The sequence below is a fragment of the Rhincodon typus genome, chromosome 13, assembly GCF_021869965.1.
Source record: "Rhincodon typus isolate 14 chromosome 13, sRhiTyp1.1, whole genome shotgun sequence".
In the NCBI taxonomy this organism is placed as follows: domain Eukaryota; kingdom Metazoa; phylum Chordata; class Chondrichthyes; order Orectolobiformes; family Rhincodontidae; genus Rhincodon; species Rhincodon typus.
In genome coordinates, this window is record NC_063344.1 from 15,710,134 (window position 1) to 15,729,474 (window position 19,341).

At 38.6% G+C, this 19,341-nt stretch overlaps 1 protein-coding gene across 1 annotated transcript in view; it reads left to right on the forward strand.

Annotated features, from left to right (window-relative positions):
- prkci (protein kinase C, iota) overlaps positions 1-11,188 on the forward strand; it is a 101,862-nt gene extending 90,674 nt beyond the window's left edge. Inside the window, exon 17 of the mRNA XM_048604270.1 lies at positions 1,400-11,188. Within this exon, the coding sequence (XP_048460227.1) occupies positions 1,400-1,487 (88 nt within the window). The 3' untranslated portion in view covers positions 1,488-11,188. The remainder of the gene's footprint in view (positions 1-1,399) is intronic.
- The last annotated feature ends 8,153 nt before the right edge of the window (positions 11,189-19,341 follow it).

Below are 19,341 nucleotides of genomic sequence, written 5' to 3' on the forward strand. Positions count from 1 at the left end.
CAGATATTAATTGTGCCTTTGATTCTGCTATTGGCTTTGGTTATTATTCTAATTGAAAATGTGTTCTAAAGGAAGTGGGGAAGCTATTGTCTGCATCTGTTACACTGGAAAACATTTGTGCTATCTACTGTGATTAAACCAGGAAAATTTATATGGTTTTGGTGTAGCTTTCAGCAACCTTGCATGTGAACAAGCTGAAAAACATAAATGCCTTGCTGTAGTAGCAGGGGTCTTTTTTTTAAACTGTGCAGCTGATGGTTTGAGAGAGCTCATCTCACTCAATTCTGTAAATGTTTTACTGTGACTATGATTTGTAGGACAACATTGAGTATATTTGAAATTAGCTAAAATTGAACAACTATTGTTTCATAGTGTCATAGATTCATACAACTCAGGAAATTCAGTGTGCCCTTGCCTGCTCTTTGTAAGAGTTAAATAATGTGTCCTGCTCCCCTGATCTTTTCTCAAAGCCCTGCAACATCTTCATTTTTAAGTATTTATCCATGTTGCTTTTGGACGTTGCTGTTGAATTTGCTTGCACCATGCTTTTAGGGAGTGTATTTCAGATCATTTTAACTTGGAACAAGAATAAAATTGTTTTCCATGTCCCCCTTTTTTGGCTATTATCTTAAACATGTATCCTACAATGACCTGCCTGCTTGTGGAAAGATTTTCATTCACTCTGTGAAAACACATTAAAATTTGAGCAAGTCCCCTCAACCTTCCAGGTCTGGAGAAAATGATTCCAACTTCTCAAGTGTCTCAAATAAATTCTTTAAAGTCTGGTAAGTCTGGCGGTTAATTTCAGGGCCTAAGTCTTTATGAAGCCAAGGATGTCATTTTAATAAAAAATCAGTGTTGTCAACTTATTTTTCCACCTGCAAAGGTTTGTGTTGTAATATTTAGATAATGAATGCAAAATTTTCAAATTTGTTTTGTGAGATTATCTCTGGGGTAAATGATCTGTTGTATCTTGTGATTTACACTGCATTGTACTTCTTGAGCACCATTGCAGTACTCCAACTGCTGCTACAGGTAAGATATGTTATAGGCTGTCATACTGCAAAAAACATTAACTGTTTTAGTTTTACTCGACCTTTTGGACTTCTTTTTCCCTTGTGTTCCTCCAAGCTACAAGCAATGTATATAACTGTAAGTGCAGAAAGATGATTGAGTGTTGGGTCTCTGCTGTTGTTCTATTGAATTGATTTGCACATGGTTTTTTTTTCCCCACCTCCCCTATTCAGAACTACACTCTAAGCAATGATTTTAGATATTACAGTTAAGAAATCACCAACACTCCCGTCCCACTTGTGTAGTTTACAAGTACACTAAATGATCTGATGTGTCATTGTTACATTTTCTACGTTCCTGTATTTGTTTTTTTTTGTTTTCTTAGTGATGCTGTAAAGAAGATTGACCAATCAGAATTTGAAGGCTTTGAATATATCAATCCCCTTCTGATGTCAGCTGAGGAATGCGTCTGACCGACTAGAATCTGTGCATTGTGGCCAGTGCCTCCAACCTTGCATGTGAATGAGCTGCAAAACGTGAATGTCTTGCTTTATGAGCAGAAACCTTTTTTTTTAAATGCAGCTAATGGTTTGAGAAAGCTCATCTCACTCAATTCTGATCCTGCAAATGACCAATGAATACCTGCATATGTCTGTTCCAACTTAAACTAGTTTGCAGGCATGTTGCCTGAGTTCTCAGCCACTGCAACTGGAGATAGATTACCTATCTATCCCAATATTTTCTGCTGACACTATTAACTTGATGAACAGGATATTTTTGTTGGGGAGTAAGTGTTAACTTACCTAAGAACTGACTTGCTTGTATTTTTTTTTCCATTGGGATATTAGGTGGAAGCTAACTTTAGTCTCTTAGTGTTATAGTAACCTTTCTCTGTATGATTTAAGGGATTCATTTGCTCCCCTAAGACTCATCTACCAGCCTGTGGCTAGTAGTATTACTCAGGGAGATGACAGCTGATAGCTTTGACAGAAATGCTTTTGTTGGGAAAATATTACCCTTATCCACTGGAAAGGTATGTTTAAGATGAGAAGAAAAACATTTCAAGCATTACTTCCAATTACTAAGACAATGCCAGCAATATAATTTACAGAAACTTGAGTAGTGGAAAAACTGATGGCATTTATCTCATTTGACAATTAGATTTTTTTTCTAAATTCAGAACACTTTGGTACCACATAAATGAGAATTACAAAAAAAAAGTGCACATACTGTGACTATACTCTTGTCTGCACTGATGTGAAGGGTGTCTTATATATGTGTAAACAGCTAAAGTTTTCTTTTCACCACGTTTCATTGATTGAAGCTTTCAGACTTGACAATATAGTGCACTGCAGCTGAGCATCCTGGATTGTACATCAGATAAGAAGCTATTCAAAGCTGTCACTATTATACTTCACAACATAAATGACTAAATTGTCTTTTCTGCCTCTTGCAATTTGTAATGGCTGCAGCTGATACCAGGAAAGCAAAGCAAAGCTTTCCGAGGAATTGCTCAAATAATTGGAAATAAAAAATGCCGTCATATTGTTTTTTCCTTTGCCTTTACCTGGAGAAAGAGCCCCCATTTCAAAATGTAATATTAACTAGTGTTTACTAGAATATATTTGGCTATGTTTGAAAAAATTTTTTTTCTTACATTCTTGCCCCACAGGATTTTCAGACTTGAGTAATTTCATGTTAGGAAGCAGAGCAAAGCTAGTTATGAATTCCTAAACAAATCAGTTTGGTAATATTCAGCAACTTCACTTGTGACATTTCCCATTCCAGAGTTCTTTCTGTTTTACAATAACACAGAAGGATCACCCATTGTCCCATGTAAAGAAATTCCCTGTCGTCATGCTTGCCAACTTGCAATTATAAATTTATATCAGAGACAAAATCTCAATTTAATGTGTTTTGTTCTTCTACTTATTTGTGTTGATATGGCTTTCTTTCCCTCCCACCCCATGATATTAGTGCACTGTAGTGTCGACAGTTTTGATTCTATTTTAGAAATGATATGTTGTAATTTTACTGAATTTGGGAAGTGTTTTCATCTGGTCATGATGAACTCCAGTACTCCTTAGTTTCTTTTATGTTCCTGCCTTGTCCACACCCACTCTCACTTCAGATTTCAGTAATTGCATTCAATACTTGACATGGCTACTCAGTTACTTAACTTCTTGAAAGAGAATTCATTGTACCAAGTGCTGCATTATCCTAAATGCTGCGAAAAGGCATGACCACAGACTTAGCAATATTTCATGTTCCTCTCAACATTTCATGTTTCTCTTTAAAACTGCTGCTTACAGTCAGCATACATTTTTTCCTACTTGCCAAGCGCCTTGTTTAAAATAGCTGAAGAAGTTAAATGTGCGTTTATTTTTAATTACTTGGGATTCAGGAACTGCTTATGGTATTTTGGTGTTGCACTCAACGATTCCATCCATTGTTCTGTGCAAGTAAAAGCCATTCTCATTACTTATGACTAAAAGTGACTGCTATTTATCGTGCTCAGAGTCATTTGGTTTACATGAATTAATAGGTCAAATTCTGATGCATTCCAGAATATTGGGGTATTTGGGAGACTGTATCTTTCAATGTCATACATTCTTTGTAATGATAAAAGTGGGTTTGCTGATTGTCAGAACATTCCACTACAGTGATTAGTGGCAGTGCATAGTACACTATTAATACCTATCAATTTGAAAGCACATAATTGCTTAAGACAAATTTGAGAAATACCAGTGGGTGTATTTTTTAGGATAATGGCACTGTTCAATATGCTGCATGTCCTCTTTAAATCTGTCATGCATTCGAAGATGCTATCATAGAGATTAGATCCTTCAGGTCTTTAGCTTTTTGAGCACTGGTAATAACACTATTTTCTACTTATTTAGAGAGATGAATGTTACCATGCAGATGCTGGCAGCCATCATGACTTGCACAATTATTGAAGTTTACTATTGTCAAGCTGAATGTTAAATAAAACAGAGCTTCTGGAGCCAGTTGATATTTTTCCAAACTCTCGATCTTCCTCTTCCCCACAAAGCCAGCTGTCCATCATTTCCTACTGAAGGCAGCAAATCTTGCTGGCAAACGAAAGCTGGGAATTTAACAAATTGGTATTCTTCGTGTGAAAGATGGTGAGTGCTGGCAGGTTATTAAACTATAAATTATGGGAAGCGGTGACCAGTCATTGCCATGATGGAAACATTAACACTTATACACCAAGGTGATGGAAAACAGCTGATTTAATATTTATTAACTTGGGTTGCTGGAATGTACAAGGCTCAGCCCATCGGAATGAATGTCAATCAGAATTCAGCACTGCTTGTTTTTTTCTTAAAATGCCAGTAAGCTGATGACGTAACTACGTAGGTATTGGGAACATGCCCAGCCCCAGACAAATTGCAGTCAAAGCACCATATTGTTACTCAGATTTACAGGAGAATTGACGGGTTTATGTAATACAAAGAAATTATTTTGCATTTTTGTAGGAAGCAGTGCTTGATTGTGTACAACTACCAAGAGCAAGTTGAAGTTCAGTGGTTGAAAATTAATAGAGATTTTAAAAATTTTGCATTCAGAATGATTAGTAAAACTAGAGAGTCACATCACATTTTATACATGCACTAAGTATTTAACTCCTCCATGGTATGTTCATTTTTAAATTGTTCTTGTTCCCTCATCCCTCAAAGAATCTTAATTGGATTGATTTTGAGGTGAAAAATTAATTTATGAGCTACTGGAATAGGCTTTTCCATGATATGGGTTACTGGCCATTCAAAGACATGGTTCATTCTGAACAGGTAATGCTATTTCCAATGATTGACATGAGTAATTCAAATAATCTGGTGCAGGAAAGGTATCTATCTACATGATCTAATACACCATACTACAACCTAAACACATGGCATAGTGCCCATGCTGTTACTGTGTTTGGAATATTACAAGTTAGTTTTAGTAAAATAACAGTACTGGAAATACTTGGCAGATGTTATAGAATCTATGGGAGTTGTGCTTGCAGGTTAAGGCCCAACCAGCGGTTGGTGTTAAACAGCACCAACTTGTATCAATCGTATCTCCTACCTAACCTTATTTCCATTCAGGTTCCTTTAACATTCGAAGGAGTAGAAGACAAATAAAGTAACTCTTCTAAATATTTACCATCTCTAGTACTAACTTATGCCCATTTAACAGACATAAAAATTGAGATTTGAACAGTCACACTGGACCTTCAAATTTTATGGTCTGAAGTCTGTTGCTGATCGTAATTGGTGAAATTTGGAATCAGAAAATTGAGGACTTAGCAGTTTAACACTAGCTTTTTCATTCGTATATCTGGTTAGTGGTTTAAAAATGAATAAATATTGATTTATTTAAATTGGAGCATTGCAACATAGTATCAAGTACGCTCTGTTTCTGGGATCTGACTGTTACTCACACCTTTTTCCTATTATTGCCCTGCTTAATGCTCTAGATGTATTTTTCAAATGCAAGTTAATTTGTACTAATTCCAATGCTTTCTCTATATGGGGACATGCATCTTCTGTTTGCTTTGTAGCTACTTAGTGAAAACTACTGGTTTGAATTTTACATTGCTAGTCTGAAAGAATATTTAGTTTTATGCTGTAATGTGTAATAATGTAATATCCTCCATCAGTTCATTTCGACTAAAATGTGGGCAAATATAGTTTGTTAGATCCAGTAGCAAGGATTGGCTTTGAGACCATAATTTCTCATATACGCTGGCACGGAGTTAAGTGGGAATCTTGTCAGTTTGTGAATTGATGTTAGTGTTTCAGTTTTTTTATAAAGCGTAGTTTCTTTCATCAGGCAGTCTTTTTGACTTTTTTTAAACTTGCATGGTGTCTTAGATTATTTCCTAATAATCACAATAATTTGTTTTACTCTTTAAAGTTGGCATGTAACATTGTGTTTTTTGATCATTTTGAACTGAAGGAAGTCCCTATTCTCTACCGTCCATCTCAAGACAGAACCTCTGTCCTGTCTTGTTTGCGTATTTCATAGTGAGGTTCATTATAATGGATTAGCTGCTCCTTAGGCTGGGATGTTCACTTTGTGGTAATGTACCAGGGAAACAAATACAAACTCTGACATTATAGCAAGAGACCAAGAATTAGTCTGTTTTCTTACAGGTGTACATTGAATAATAAACATTATTTTGGTGTGGGAGGTGGGAGTGTCATCAGTTTGATTCAACTTAATATGCACATTCCTTCCATGAGTTCATTAATCCATTATACTGAGGTTGTATATAATAATTGGATAATAGGTAACAGGCTCTGACTTCAGGCGCACCTGCCCTCTATAAACTCTTACTGTAGTCCTGCCATTCCTATTGTGGCAATTTCCTGGAAGGCGCTAAAGTTATTAGCTGATATTTGTGCATTAAAGACCCACTTTATAGACTTTTAGAAGTTGCAAATATGTACAGATGGGAACTTATCTCGATTTCTACTATTGCCGGTGAATTGTAGAGATCTCCCCATCGATTGAGTTTAAAAAACACCCCCTAGCGAAAGATTCATTGGACTTTTAATGTTAAGGTAGTTGTTTTCTCAGTCATAAATGTTCTCAAAATTTATGTGGGAGTTGAGCTAGCTTCTGCAACATACCTCCGATGAGTTGGTAGCTTTCTGTCTTGTATTAGCTTGTTAGCTATACTGTCTGAATAACTCTGCTGAAAAACACCTCGAGTATTTTCATAATCTCATTCCTTGAAAGTAAAGTAGTGAATTCAGGCCTTAAGACTCTAAAATCTCTGACATCAGAAGTTGGCTCTTTCTTTTTTGAGGTGGGGGGGAAAGCCCCAGCCCACCAAAGCAGAGTCGTCTTTTCTGGAGTATTGCAATGGAGAGAGCAAATCTGGAATCTGTCCAGGTAATTGTCTAAAGAATGATTCCACATGTTAATGTTAACAGCTTAGCAGTCAATTATAAATTGTGGAAAGTAATCTCTGCCATGGTCGGACTGCTCTAAACCGATTTAGATTAGATCCTGGAACGTAGGGCTGGCGAATGAGTTTGCTCCATGCTTTGCATCTTGAACACTGATTTGTCAAGGAATATTGAGTTATGGAATAGAGATAACAAGGTATAGAACTGGATGAACACAACATGCCAAGCAGCATCAGAGGAGCAGGAAAGCTGACGTGTTGGGTCTGGACCCTTCTTCAGAAATCAGAATTCTTCAGAAATTTCCTGCTGCTCTGATGCTGCTTGGCCTGCTGTGTTCATCCAGCTCTACACCTTGCTTTCTCAGATTCTCCAGCATCGGCAGTTCCTACTATCTTTGAGTTATGGAATATGTTTTAGATCTGATATGTTAGAAAATTTAGGTTTGGGGCTTGCATTAGTGTTGAATGAAATTGCAGGATGGGGTGGTGGGAGGGGCAAATTACAATGCTGAAATATTTGCTTAAGTATGATGATGTAAATGTAACAGTACTACATGTTACATGGTAGTTCAATGGTACTTATTTACATGCTGAGCCATAAGTAATCATGGGCACATACGTGGTTCAGTGAAAGTTAGAAAAGTCAAGAATGCAAACAGGCAATTCTGCCAAGTTCCAAGCATTTGTTGCAAAACCTCTTGAGGTATCCAGTTATTCTTTGAATTAAAAATAGGTTTATTTGATTAAGGAGCAAAGGAATTCAGATTGGAACAGTTACTTTGTCCGTTCTAAGTACAGTGTTCTTTTCTTCGATTTACAATATCTTTCCTTTGCCTACCTTTTTTGTGATTAACTCATCAAGATTTTTCTTTATTTACAGAAAATATTTTTTATACTTTTGATGCACAGCATAATTACTACGTTGCTGCAGTTTTCTGAAAGTAAAGGAGATTTAATGGAAGTGTTAAGAATCAGATCATTTTTCATTTACTGTTTATTCACGTGCCAAAATATCAGCAAAAAGAGAAAAAGATTTTTTTAATTGATGTGGATGAATAGTTTTTGTGCTTTTATAAAGGGGGGATGTGGGAAATGAATTTCAAAAGTAAATATGAAGGGATTATAATTAGTCAACTTGATACATTTCACACTCAAAAAGTGAACATCTTTTTAATGAGGCATTTTCAATCTGGAACATATTTAGTTGGGAAGTAATAATTTCATGTTAAGGATGCCACAGTCAGAGATTGATTTGTTATTTTTTAAATCCCATGTATACTTGGATAAAGGAGAGTTTGAGAAAGTTGGGGTTTGGTATTTACCTCGAGCTTGCATAGCACCTTCATCATTTCTCTCATCCTTTTCTCTTCTACAACAGCACCTGGCTTTTTGCACTGAAACTAAAGCCATTAATCTCTCAATTATGTCACAAATGAATAGTATCAATTATGTGTAGTGTTATTAGGTGTGGTCAGGCGAGTGCTGGCAGTTGTTTGAGATGAGTATCACTGTTGAGTGTGATCTTTGTCTTCACTTAACTACTGTATAGTAAACTCTCATTAAGGCACAAAATTAGTAATTAAGAATCCTAGCTGGTGTAATTCGCCAGCACACGTTTTCTGCCCCTCCCCTATCCCCAAGTTGCAGTAACCCTTCCCCACCCCAAAAGCACCTTAATTCACAGGCTAAAATGCATCTGTCTGTAGGAGCAGCAGTGGACCATGCGGCCCCTTGAGCTTCCTCTATCATTTGATACGATTATGGCTGATTTTGTGTCAGTTCTACTTCCATGCTCGCTTCCCATGTACCTTGATTTCCAAAGAGACCGAATACTTGTCTATCTCAGTGTTGAATGCACTCAACAATTGAGCATTCACAACTCTAAGCAAAAACAAACCAAAGAACTGCGGATGATGGAAATCAAAAACAATAACAGAAATCGCTGGGAAAAACTCAGCAGGTCTGGCAGCATCTGTGGATAGAAAGAGGAGTTTATGTTCTGGGTCCAGTGACCCTTCTTCAGAACCCTCTTTGGAGAATTCCATAGATTCATAGTCCTTTTTATCAAGAAAGTTCTCATTCTTAAATGATCCTAAGGCTGTTCTCCTATCTTTGAGATTCTCCAGTCAGGGAAAGCAACTTCTTAGTACCTACCCTGTCAAGTAATTTCAGAAACATATGTTTTTCAATTAGATCACATATTGTTATTCTACACTTCATTATTATCCCTGTGTACTCAGTCTGTCATGTTGCTTGACAGAACCTGTAGTTATGTCTGTCCCTTGATTGCTGTTCAACAGACAATCATTCTTTATCATTTCATCGACATCCTCAATAAACGTTAAATTTAGTTAATCATGGACAACTGTTGTTGCCAAGGCCTGGAAAAAGGATTTAATGTCACAGGATCCCTAGCCCTTTAATTGGCATTTAAAATGAAAGCTGCTGCCTGACCTTGTCATTGTGGTGCATGTTTTTTTGGGATGGGTGGAATACAACCTCTAACTTGCCTGTAATATTGTAATCTGTGAGTTAGCAGATCTGCTCCCTTATGTCATGCAAATCATAACTGAGCTATGTGATTTGGCATGTGCAATAGCTCTCAAATGTGTACATTTCAGCTAAAGTTTTCTCCACTTCTTCAGTTGCTAGCCCATAATTTCCCAAGTGAAGTGAATCATGAACTGACCAGTGCAAAAGTGAATTATCCCGGCCACCTTCTGTCATACAATGGCAAATTCATAAGGTTACATATATACCCATATCTGAACATTATCTGATCTCTTGTGCTACCTATAATTTGTAGCTTTGCATGAAGCATTCTCTGTATACTAATGTCAGGCTCTAATTCAAGACTAAAAATTGCACCATTAAGAAGAATGATGTTGAAAATTAAATTAAAAAGAACTGCATTTTCCACACATCTGTTTGAACTTTTACTTTCAAGGTTATTCGATGTACCTGTGATGTCACAGTCACTTAATTTGATGTTCAATCTAATACAAAAGCAATAGTGCTTTCTGAAATAGTTTTGTATTGTTTCCAACCTGCATGAACATTGGATTCCTATATAAGGACCTTGAAGGAATCACCAAAAAATATGCGGGAACCTGTGACTAATTTTTAAACATGGATTGTAGTTCTTCACCTCCATTACTAATGACAGCCGTCAGAAATGTGCATTTTAATTATTGCTGTTAATGGCTTTAGCACCAATGATAACGTAAATTGGATTTTGAACTTTCCACCTTATTATTTAACCCAACTTATGTTAAAACATAATTTGGACAAGAGAGGAGTTGTCCATTTGGGAGTGACATTTGAAGTTTTGATTTGGATGTTTGTATTTCAGTCTTGTTTAAGTGAATTTGTATTTGTCTTCTCAGAGATTGTACTAATTTGTAACTTTACAAGATAATCCTGTAATGGATTTATGGCAACAATGAGCAATAATTTGTTTCAATTCAGGGTTACATACCTGGAATTGCCACGAGAGAACTACAACTTTCTTTAAGCATAAATGAAATTTTCATAGCGTACCGCACCATGGGTTGTTTTGAGTATAGGTTCCGTGTGTGATTGGCTTGATCTGTTTGTGAACTTTCTGTTCAGCTGTTAAGATGAAGCTGAAGTGATTCCTTAAGTTTTGTTTATCAGGAAACTTTTATGAAAGAGGTATTGCCACCCTCAGTTCTTGTAAGTTTGCTGCTTTATATGTTCAGCACGTACAGAACTGCAGCCTGTCTGTGACCTGAGATTAGTTTGTGGTGAACTGTACTGCTGTAAATATTTTCAATTAGGCCATTTTCTCTTCTGTGTTGTGCTCCTGTGGACCTTTTAATGTTCATCATTTTGATTTTACTTGCATCGATTTGTATGTTTCCTTATGTTTGAGTGTACATAAAGAGCAGGTGCAACAAAGGTGAAATTAGACCTTGCAATAATGTTGCACTTTTTAACACATTTTCAAAGACTTTGCATTCACTTTGGAACACGAGTATATTTTTATTTTTTTTTTAAATTGGGTGAACATTACAACATGTTTATTCTTTGTACTTTATATATTCACAGGTTTAAAAATCTTTTCAAAACTACTGCATTGACAGCTGAATTGTTGCAAAACATGTCTTAAACTGATGCAGCGTGCTGTGTATGTTAACACTAAATGCCAAATACTGTCATACACATTCCTGAATGTGGCAGGATATTCTATGGGTTTATTTTTTAAATAAAGGTTGTGCAAACTGAAAAGTGTTGTATCGTGCTTCAAACATCGTATATTAATTACCCTTTTCTCTCAGTCTGTCAATCAATAAACTTAAAATTGTCATGGAAAGATTAAAATCACTGATTAAGATCAAATTACTGATTTCTCTAAAGGGGATGCATGTGAATTTTGAATAAGAATGGGAAAAGTACAAGAAACATCATTTTGAGACTGCAGTTAACATGGTGGTGCCAGGATCAACTCTGCCTCAAATTAGTTAATTTGTTTTTCCACTGGAAAAACATCAATTTATCTACCTTTGTCACCTGTGTGTGGTTTATGAAGAAAGAGCTTGCATTTCTGTTGCATTCTTCACAATCTCTGGATGTACTATGTTGTTTGACATACAATTAAGTACTTTTGAGAAGTAGCTGTTGCAATGATGGAAATGCTCAATTTGTGCATGAGTGACCAGGTAAATTGTTTTTGTTGGTTGAAGGATAATTTGCCAAGACTCCAAGGTCATCTCTGCTATTTATTTGGAAAAAAAGAGTTGGGGTCTTCTACGTCTACCAGAAATTTTAATGTTTCTCGCAAAAGCAAAGGTAGATGTAATCAATAGAGGGACCCTCTGTCCTGCAAATCAATGCCTGAAAATCTAGGCAATTCATCTATATTTGTATTTACATATTTTTAGATTGGATTATCCTGTTTGAATCTCTGTGTCTGAAGGCTTGGAAAAGGCTTTACTGAGCAAGGTTGCTGATGAGTTGATTATTAAATAAGAACCAAATATTTGTGTACATATGCCTTCAGGTGTCTTTGTAATTTAAAAAAAACTATGCCATTTGTTTCATATTGCAGGTTCTTGTTTGTACTAGTAAAATGCATTATGGCACACTTCTGTAGATCAGATTGCATCTGACATACGCCTGTCCATTTTACCAGTCTGTTACCTGCTGAAGTCTGATTATTTTCAATGCTCGCTACATTTCTGAAGTGGATACCATCCAAAGATGAATTCCATTCTGTGATCAGATTAGTCAAAAAGAAAGTAACTTGAATCATTTTGGAAAGTGATAAACTGAGAAAGATGTAGACTAATGAGGGCAAATGTGACATTTAGCATTATATATATTATTTTGTATATTATAAAAATATATTTATTATTAAGTAATTAATTATTAAGCTGGAGATGGTTCAGAGCAGATATACCAGGAAGTTGCCAGGAATGGACAGTTTGAGTTAAAAGGAGACGCTGGATAGGCTGGGACTTCTTTGACTGGAAAGTAGGAGGTTGAGAGGTGACCTTAGAGGGTATAAAATAATGAGGGGTATAAATAAGGTGATTGGCAGGTGTCTTTTCCCTAGGATGGGGGATTTCAAGATGAGGGGACATTTTTAAAGTGAGAGGAGAAAGATTTAAAAAAGACATGAGAGGCAATATTTTAGAGTCATTAGTATGTGAAATGAATTTCCAAAGGAGATGGTGGATGTGACTATAATTACAACATTTAGAAGACATTAAGACAAGTAAATGAATAGTAAATGTTTGGAGGGATATGGACTTCGTGCAGGCAGGTGGAACTAATTTAGTTTTGGAAATTTGGACTGAAGGATGTGTTTCCGTGCCGTAGTATTCTAACTGTATGTGTGAAATGATGCATTTCAAACCAAACAAGGAGATGTAATTTGACATAAATTGTACCATTTTTAAATGGGATAAAAGGGCAGACGGACCTCAAGGTATATGTGTGCACAGGTACCATTGCCATCATTGGATATGTCATGTCCCACTGGCAGAATACACCCAGCAGAGGTGGTGGCATAATGGCATATAATTGGGAGGGAGTTGCCCTGGAAGTCCTTGACATTGACTCCAGATGCAATAAAGGCTCATGGCCTCAGGTCGTATGGAACCCGCGCCCCCCCCCTCGCCCCATCAGAGCATGGAACCTCTCCCCGCCCCCACTCCTGATTGCTCCATACCATCCTCCATTAGCTGATGATTCTGTGATCACTTGAAGCCCTAAAGGAGGCATGTGCACGGTTTGTACTCTGGGTGGAAGTTTCAATGTCCAATACCAAGAGTGGCTCTGATTGAGCTGGTCGGGTCCTAAAGGATGTTGCTGCCAGATTGGGTCAGTGCCAGTTGGTGAGGGAAGCAAAAAGAGGGAAAACATATGTGACCTCATCCTCACCAGTCAACCTGCCACAGATGCATATGTCCATGACAATACAGGTAAGAATGACCACTGCACAGCCCTTGTGGACACAATCGCACCTTCAGTTTGATTATGCCTTACATTGTTTTGTGGTGCAATCAACACGATCATATTACTGAATGGGATATATTTTGATCAGATCTAGCAACTCCAGACTGGGCTTTCATAAGGCACTCTGGGCCATTAGCAGAGGCAGAAATGTGCTGTAACAATCTGCAACTTTGTGGCCTGGCATATCCCCATAGTCTATCACATCAAGCCAGGAGATCAACTCTGGAACAATGAAGACAACATAACGGCCTGCTAGGTGCAGTACTAGGCATACCTAAAAATGAGGTATCAACTTGGTGAAGCTACAAAATAGGACTATTTGCATGTCAAATGGGAGAAGTGATAGACAGAGTTAAGCAATCCCACAACCAACAGGTCATAGCTAAACTCTGCAGTCCTGCAACCTGCCTACATGATTCTTGGTTGACAATCTTACAACTCCTTGGAGGAGGAAACTTAACAAATATCCATATTTCACCAATTGGAGAGCCCAACACATCAATGCAAAAGGTAAAGGTATTGGCAACAATCTTCAGCTACAAGTACTAAGTAGTAACTCTGTACCTGACTGTGCAAAGACTGCATTGTGGCTACAAGGTATAAGTCAGGAGTGTGATTGGATGCTCCCACGTGCCTGGATGAGTACAGCTCCAACAACTAGAAGCTTGACACCATCCGGAAAAAGCAGACTGCTTGATTGACACCGCATGCACAAACATTCAGTTGCTCCACCACCACTGCTCAGTAGCAGCAGTGTATACCATCTACAAGATGCACTGCAGAAATTTGCCAAAAACCCTTTGCTGTTTCAAAGCCCAGGGTCACTTCCAGAAGGGTTTTGGTCAAGGTCAGCTAATGTAGCTGGTGATATTCACAGGTAAGTTTCCCTTGAAGCTACTCACCATCGTGTTTTGGAAATATATTGCATTCCTTCAGTTGATGTGTCAAATTGTGGAATTCTCTTCCTAACACCATTGTGGATCAAGAAGGCAGCTCACCACCACCTTTGAATGCTGGTCCAGGCAGCGACACCCATGACCCACAAATGAAGAAAACAAAAAAAGTTTAACGCAGGACATTGAAAAGGCTGTTAATTTTGTTTTAAAAATGGGATCCATGTTTTTATAAAGTAAGTGTGGAGTACAAAACCAAACTATAAAAAGCCTTAATTCCTATTGAAGTCCCATTTAAGGAAGGATATCAAGCCCTTAGAAAAAATACAGAAAAGATTTGCTAGATAGCTAGCTGGGCCTCAGGATTTCATATGCATAGAGATATGAAAAACAGAGATGGTAAATGGGAGATTTAATAGCAATATTACTGCACATGAGGAGATCATTCAGCCCATGTCTGCGTCATCTCACCTAGTGCCATTATCTTACCTCCTTGTAACTCTGCACATTGCTTCTTTTCAAATAACAACAATCCAATTCTGTTCTGAATATTTCAATTGAACCTGTTTCCACCATGCTGTCACAGTGCCTTCCAGATCCTAACTACTTGCATGCATGAATGGTTTTTTCCTTCTATTACTTTCACTGATTAGATCCATGTAGACATCTCAGTCAACATAATACAAATTATTCATGATTTTCATAAAGTAAATAAGGAGAGACTACTACCTCTGTTAAAATGGTTAGTAACCAGACAATGTAGTTTTACAGCAAAATAAGCAGGTTTTTTTCAAAAAAAAATTGTAAAAATTAAGTGGCAAGTTGTGATCTGAAAAGGTCGTAAAACACATCCGAAATAACTTTCAAAATTTGAAAAATACTTGAGTGGGCAAATTTGATGTGCTGTGGGGAATAAGATTAATTGGATTTATTTGTCAAAGAGCTGGTGCCAGTACAATGATTTTTATACTGGTTTATATCATTCTAAATCCTGAACTAAGTTGGATTAATTATCTCCTTTAATATCTAAATTGGATACTAGTTGTGGTAATAGTGTGCTTAATGTTATGTTCAAAGGTTGGTGATTTCCTCATTGGAGTTCCTTTTGAGGAAAAATGTGATGTCTGCAATCCTCAGGTTTGTGAGCCCAGACCCATAGTAAAACCAGTGAATTCTTGATGATGAAGAAGCTACGACCTTGATAGACTGTGGCTGCTTGTAGGTGAGAGATTCTTTTGGGGTATTAACTTATTCATGAAGCACACCAGGCAGTGGAAAATGACTTCACGTACTTTTTTGCCGAGTCATACGTTGCTCATCGAAATTGAAAATGGGAGACTCGTGAGCAAATGAAGAAAAAAAGCTGAAGACTGAAGGGCAAAGAATGGGCAGATTACATCATAGCAAAGTGAGGTGCATAACCAGTATTATGTCAATCTAGAAGTTATCGGTATTAGAGTAGATATTTTTAAACAAGCTGTTCAGATGTATTATAACACACCTCAGGAGCAGGTGGGACTTGATCTCTGATTCTTTTTATTTTGATTTTATTGTCAAGTGTACCTAAATACAGTGAAAAGCTTTGTTTACGAGCAGTACAGGTAGATCACAGCAAGCAAAGGGTGTACAGATCAAAAAGACTTACAGGCACACAGGTTACATTGCAGGTTACATTATTTGAGGGTGGAGTCCATTCAACAGTCTGATAATGGCCGGAAAGAAGCTATTCCTCAACCTGCTTGTGCATGTGTTCAGGCTTCTGTATCTTCTGCTTGATGGAAGAGGTTTGTAGGAGGTTATTACCAGCGTGTGATCAGTCTTTGATGATGTTGACAGCCTTTACGCGGCAGCCCACCGTGTAAGTAGAATCCGTGGATGTAAGGTTGGCTCATGTGATTGTCTGTCTGGGCTGGGCACACAACCTTCTGTAGTTTCTTAAGATCCTGGGCAGAGCAGTTGCCATACCAAGCTGTTATACACCCGGACAGTATGCTTTCAATGGTGCATCTGTAGAAGTTGGTGAGGGACCTTGTGGATATGCCAAATTTCCTGAGCCGCCTGAGGAAGAAGAGGCGTTGTTGTGCCTTCTTGACAGTCACATTTATGTGGGAAGTCCAGGATGGGTCATCAGTTATCGTTACTCCTGTGGAGCTTAATGCTGTTCACTGTCTCGACTTCAGTTCTGTTGATGTAGATGGGGGCCGTGTTTTCCTCCTTTCTTTCTGAAGTCGATGATCAGTTCTTTAATTTTGCTGACATTGAGAGACAGATTATTTTCTTTGCACCACGTCACCAAGCCCTGGATCTCCCTTCTGTATTTTGACTGGTTGTTTTTAGATATCCGCCCCACTATGGTGGTATTGTCAGCGAACTTGAATATGGCATTCATTCAGAATTTGGCAACACAGTCGTAGGTGTACAGGGAGTACAGTAGGGGGCTGAGGATGGATCCTTGGGGGGCTCCAGTGTTGAGTGTTATTGTGGAGGAGGTGCAATTAACTATCCTCACTGTGGCCTATGGGTCAGAAAGCTGAGGATCCAGTTGCAGAGGGCAGAGCCCAAAGTCATGCAGTTTTGAGATCAGTCTGGACGGGATAATGATGTTGAAGGTGGAGCTGTTGCCAATGAGCAGGAGTCTGACATAGGTGTCTTTGTTGTCCAGATGTTCCAGGGATGAGTGCAGGGCTAGGGATATGGCATCCTCTGTGGGCCATGACCAGCCTCTCAAAGTACTTCATGATTATCGGCGGTAGTCATTAAGGCAAACTGCATGTGTTTTCTTGGGTACAGGAATGATGGTCTTCTTGAAGCAGGTGGGGACTTCGGCTTTTAGGGGAGAGAGGTTGAAGATGTCGGTGAATACCTCCACCAGTTGGTCCACATAGGACCTGAGTGTATGGCCGGGGACACCATCCAGTCCCATTGCTTTCCTTGGATTGTCTCCCAGAAAGACCAGTCTGACATCTGCAGCGGTGACAGAGGGAACAGGTGTGCCTGGGGCGTCGGGGCAGACATTGCCACACTAGTGGTATTCTGCTGAAAATGAGCATAGAAAGCATTGAGCGTGTCAGGGAGGGATGTGTCATTGTCCACAATCTTACACTATTTCATTTTGTATTCCATAATGTCATTAGGCCTTGCCATAGATGGCAGGAGTCTGTTTGGTAGATCTGGCCCTCTATCATGGTCCAGGTCAGAAGTCATACCAGGTTATAGTGCAACAGGTTTATTTGCAAACACAAGCTTTCAGTGTCTTACTCCTCCTTCGGGTGTTAGTGAGAGAAGTACTTTACAGACACAGAATTTGTAAATTAAAGGTCAAAGGGACACACCACTGATGAGGATGTACTAAACAGCATATTAGGTTTGTTAAATCTTTCATCAGTTAGAAGGTTTTAATCGATTTAATATGTATATGTAAATCCCCGAATTCTTTGAAGTCACTGTCCTGCGAGATCTAAAGGCTTTATCAGTGTAAAGAAGTGACATTTTAGGTCAGACAGTGTATGTTAGGTGTGAGGCCTTGTTTAGAATCTGATTGTGTTTTGGCTTGGAGTCAGACTGGTTTTATTTCTGAAGTAGCAATTTATAAAACGTCTCACTGCCTATAAATTGTGTGCTTTTTGAACAAAATAGAACGTACACACACACTCTGTCTCTCTCACACAGATCCTCTCATACACACACAGTGTGTTTCTCTCTCTCTCTCTCTCTCTCTCTCTCTCTCTCTCTATCGTTATCTCTTCCCCCGCACCCCCCCCCAAGCCCAACACATGCACTCTCTCTCTCTCCCTCCCCCCCACACACACACACACTCTCACTCTCACACACAAACACATACACGTGAATCTATGGGGTGAATTTGTATTTGCAGATACATTGTGTTTTGCTGAAAAAGCACACAATTTATAGACAGTCAGTCAATGTGGCAAAGAACAAAGAAAATTACAGTACAGGAACAGGCCCTTTGGCCCTCCAAGCCTGCACAGACATGCTGTCTGTCGCAACTAAAACCCCTTACCCTCCGGGGACTGTATCCCTCTAATCATGTATTTGTCAAGACACCCTTTAAAAGTCACCATAGTATCTGCTTCTACTACCTCCCCTGGCAGCGAGTTCCGGGCACCCACCGTCCTCTGTGTAAAAAAAAAAAAAAAAAAAATTGCCTCGTACATCACCTTTAAACCTTGCCCCTTGCACCTTAAACCTATGCCCCCCGGCAACGGACTCTTCCACCCTGGGAAAAAGCTTCTGACTGTCCATGCCCTTCATAATCTTGTAGACCTCATCAGGTCACCCCTCAACCTCTGTTGTTCCAGTGAGAACAACCCAAGTTTCTCCAACCTCTCCTCATAGCTAATGCCCTCCATACCAGGAAACATCCTGGTAAATCTTTTCTGTACCTTCACCAAAGCCACCACATCCTTCTGCTAGTGAGGCAGAATTGAACACAATATTCCAAATGCGGCCTAACTAAGGTGCTATAAAGCTGCAACATTACCTGCCAATTTTTAAACTCAGTGCCCCGGCCAATGAAGGCAAGCATGCCATATGCCTTGTTGACTACTTTCTCCACCTGCGTTGCCACTTTCAGTGACCTGTGTACCTGTACACCCAGATCCCTCTGCTTATCAGTACTCTTTAGGGTTCTGCCATTTACTATATATTTCCCATCTGGATTAGACCTTCCGAAATGCATTTCATGACATTTTCCAGATTAAACTCCATCTGCCATTTCTCTGCCCAAGTCACCAAACAATCTATATCCTGCTGTATCCTTTGATGGACCTCATTGCTATCTGCAATTTCACCAACCTTTCTGTCATCGGCAAACTCACGAATCAGACCAGTTACGTTCTCCTCCAAATCATTTACATATGTTACAAACAGCAAAGATCCCATCACTGATCCCTGAGGAACACCACTGGTCACATCCCTCTGTTCAGAAATGCACCTTTCCACTGCTACCCTCTGTCTGCTAGGACCGAACTAGTTTTTTTAATCCATCTTGCAAGCTCACCTCTGACC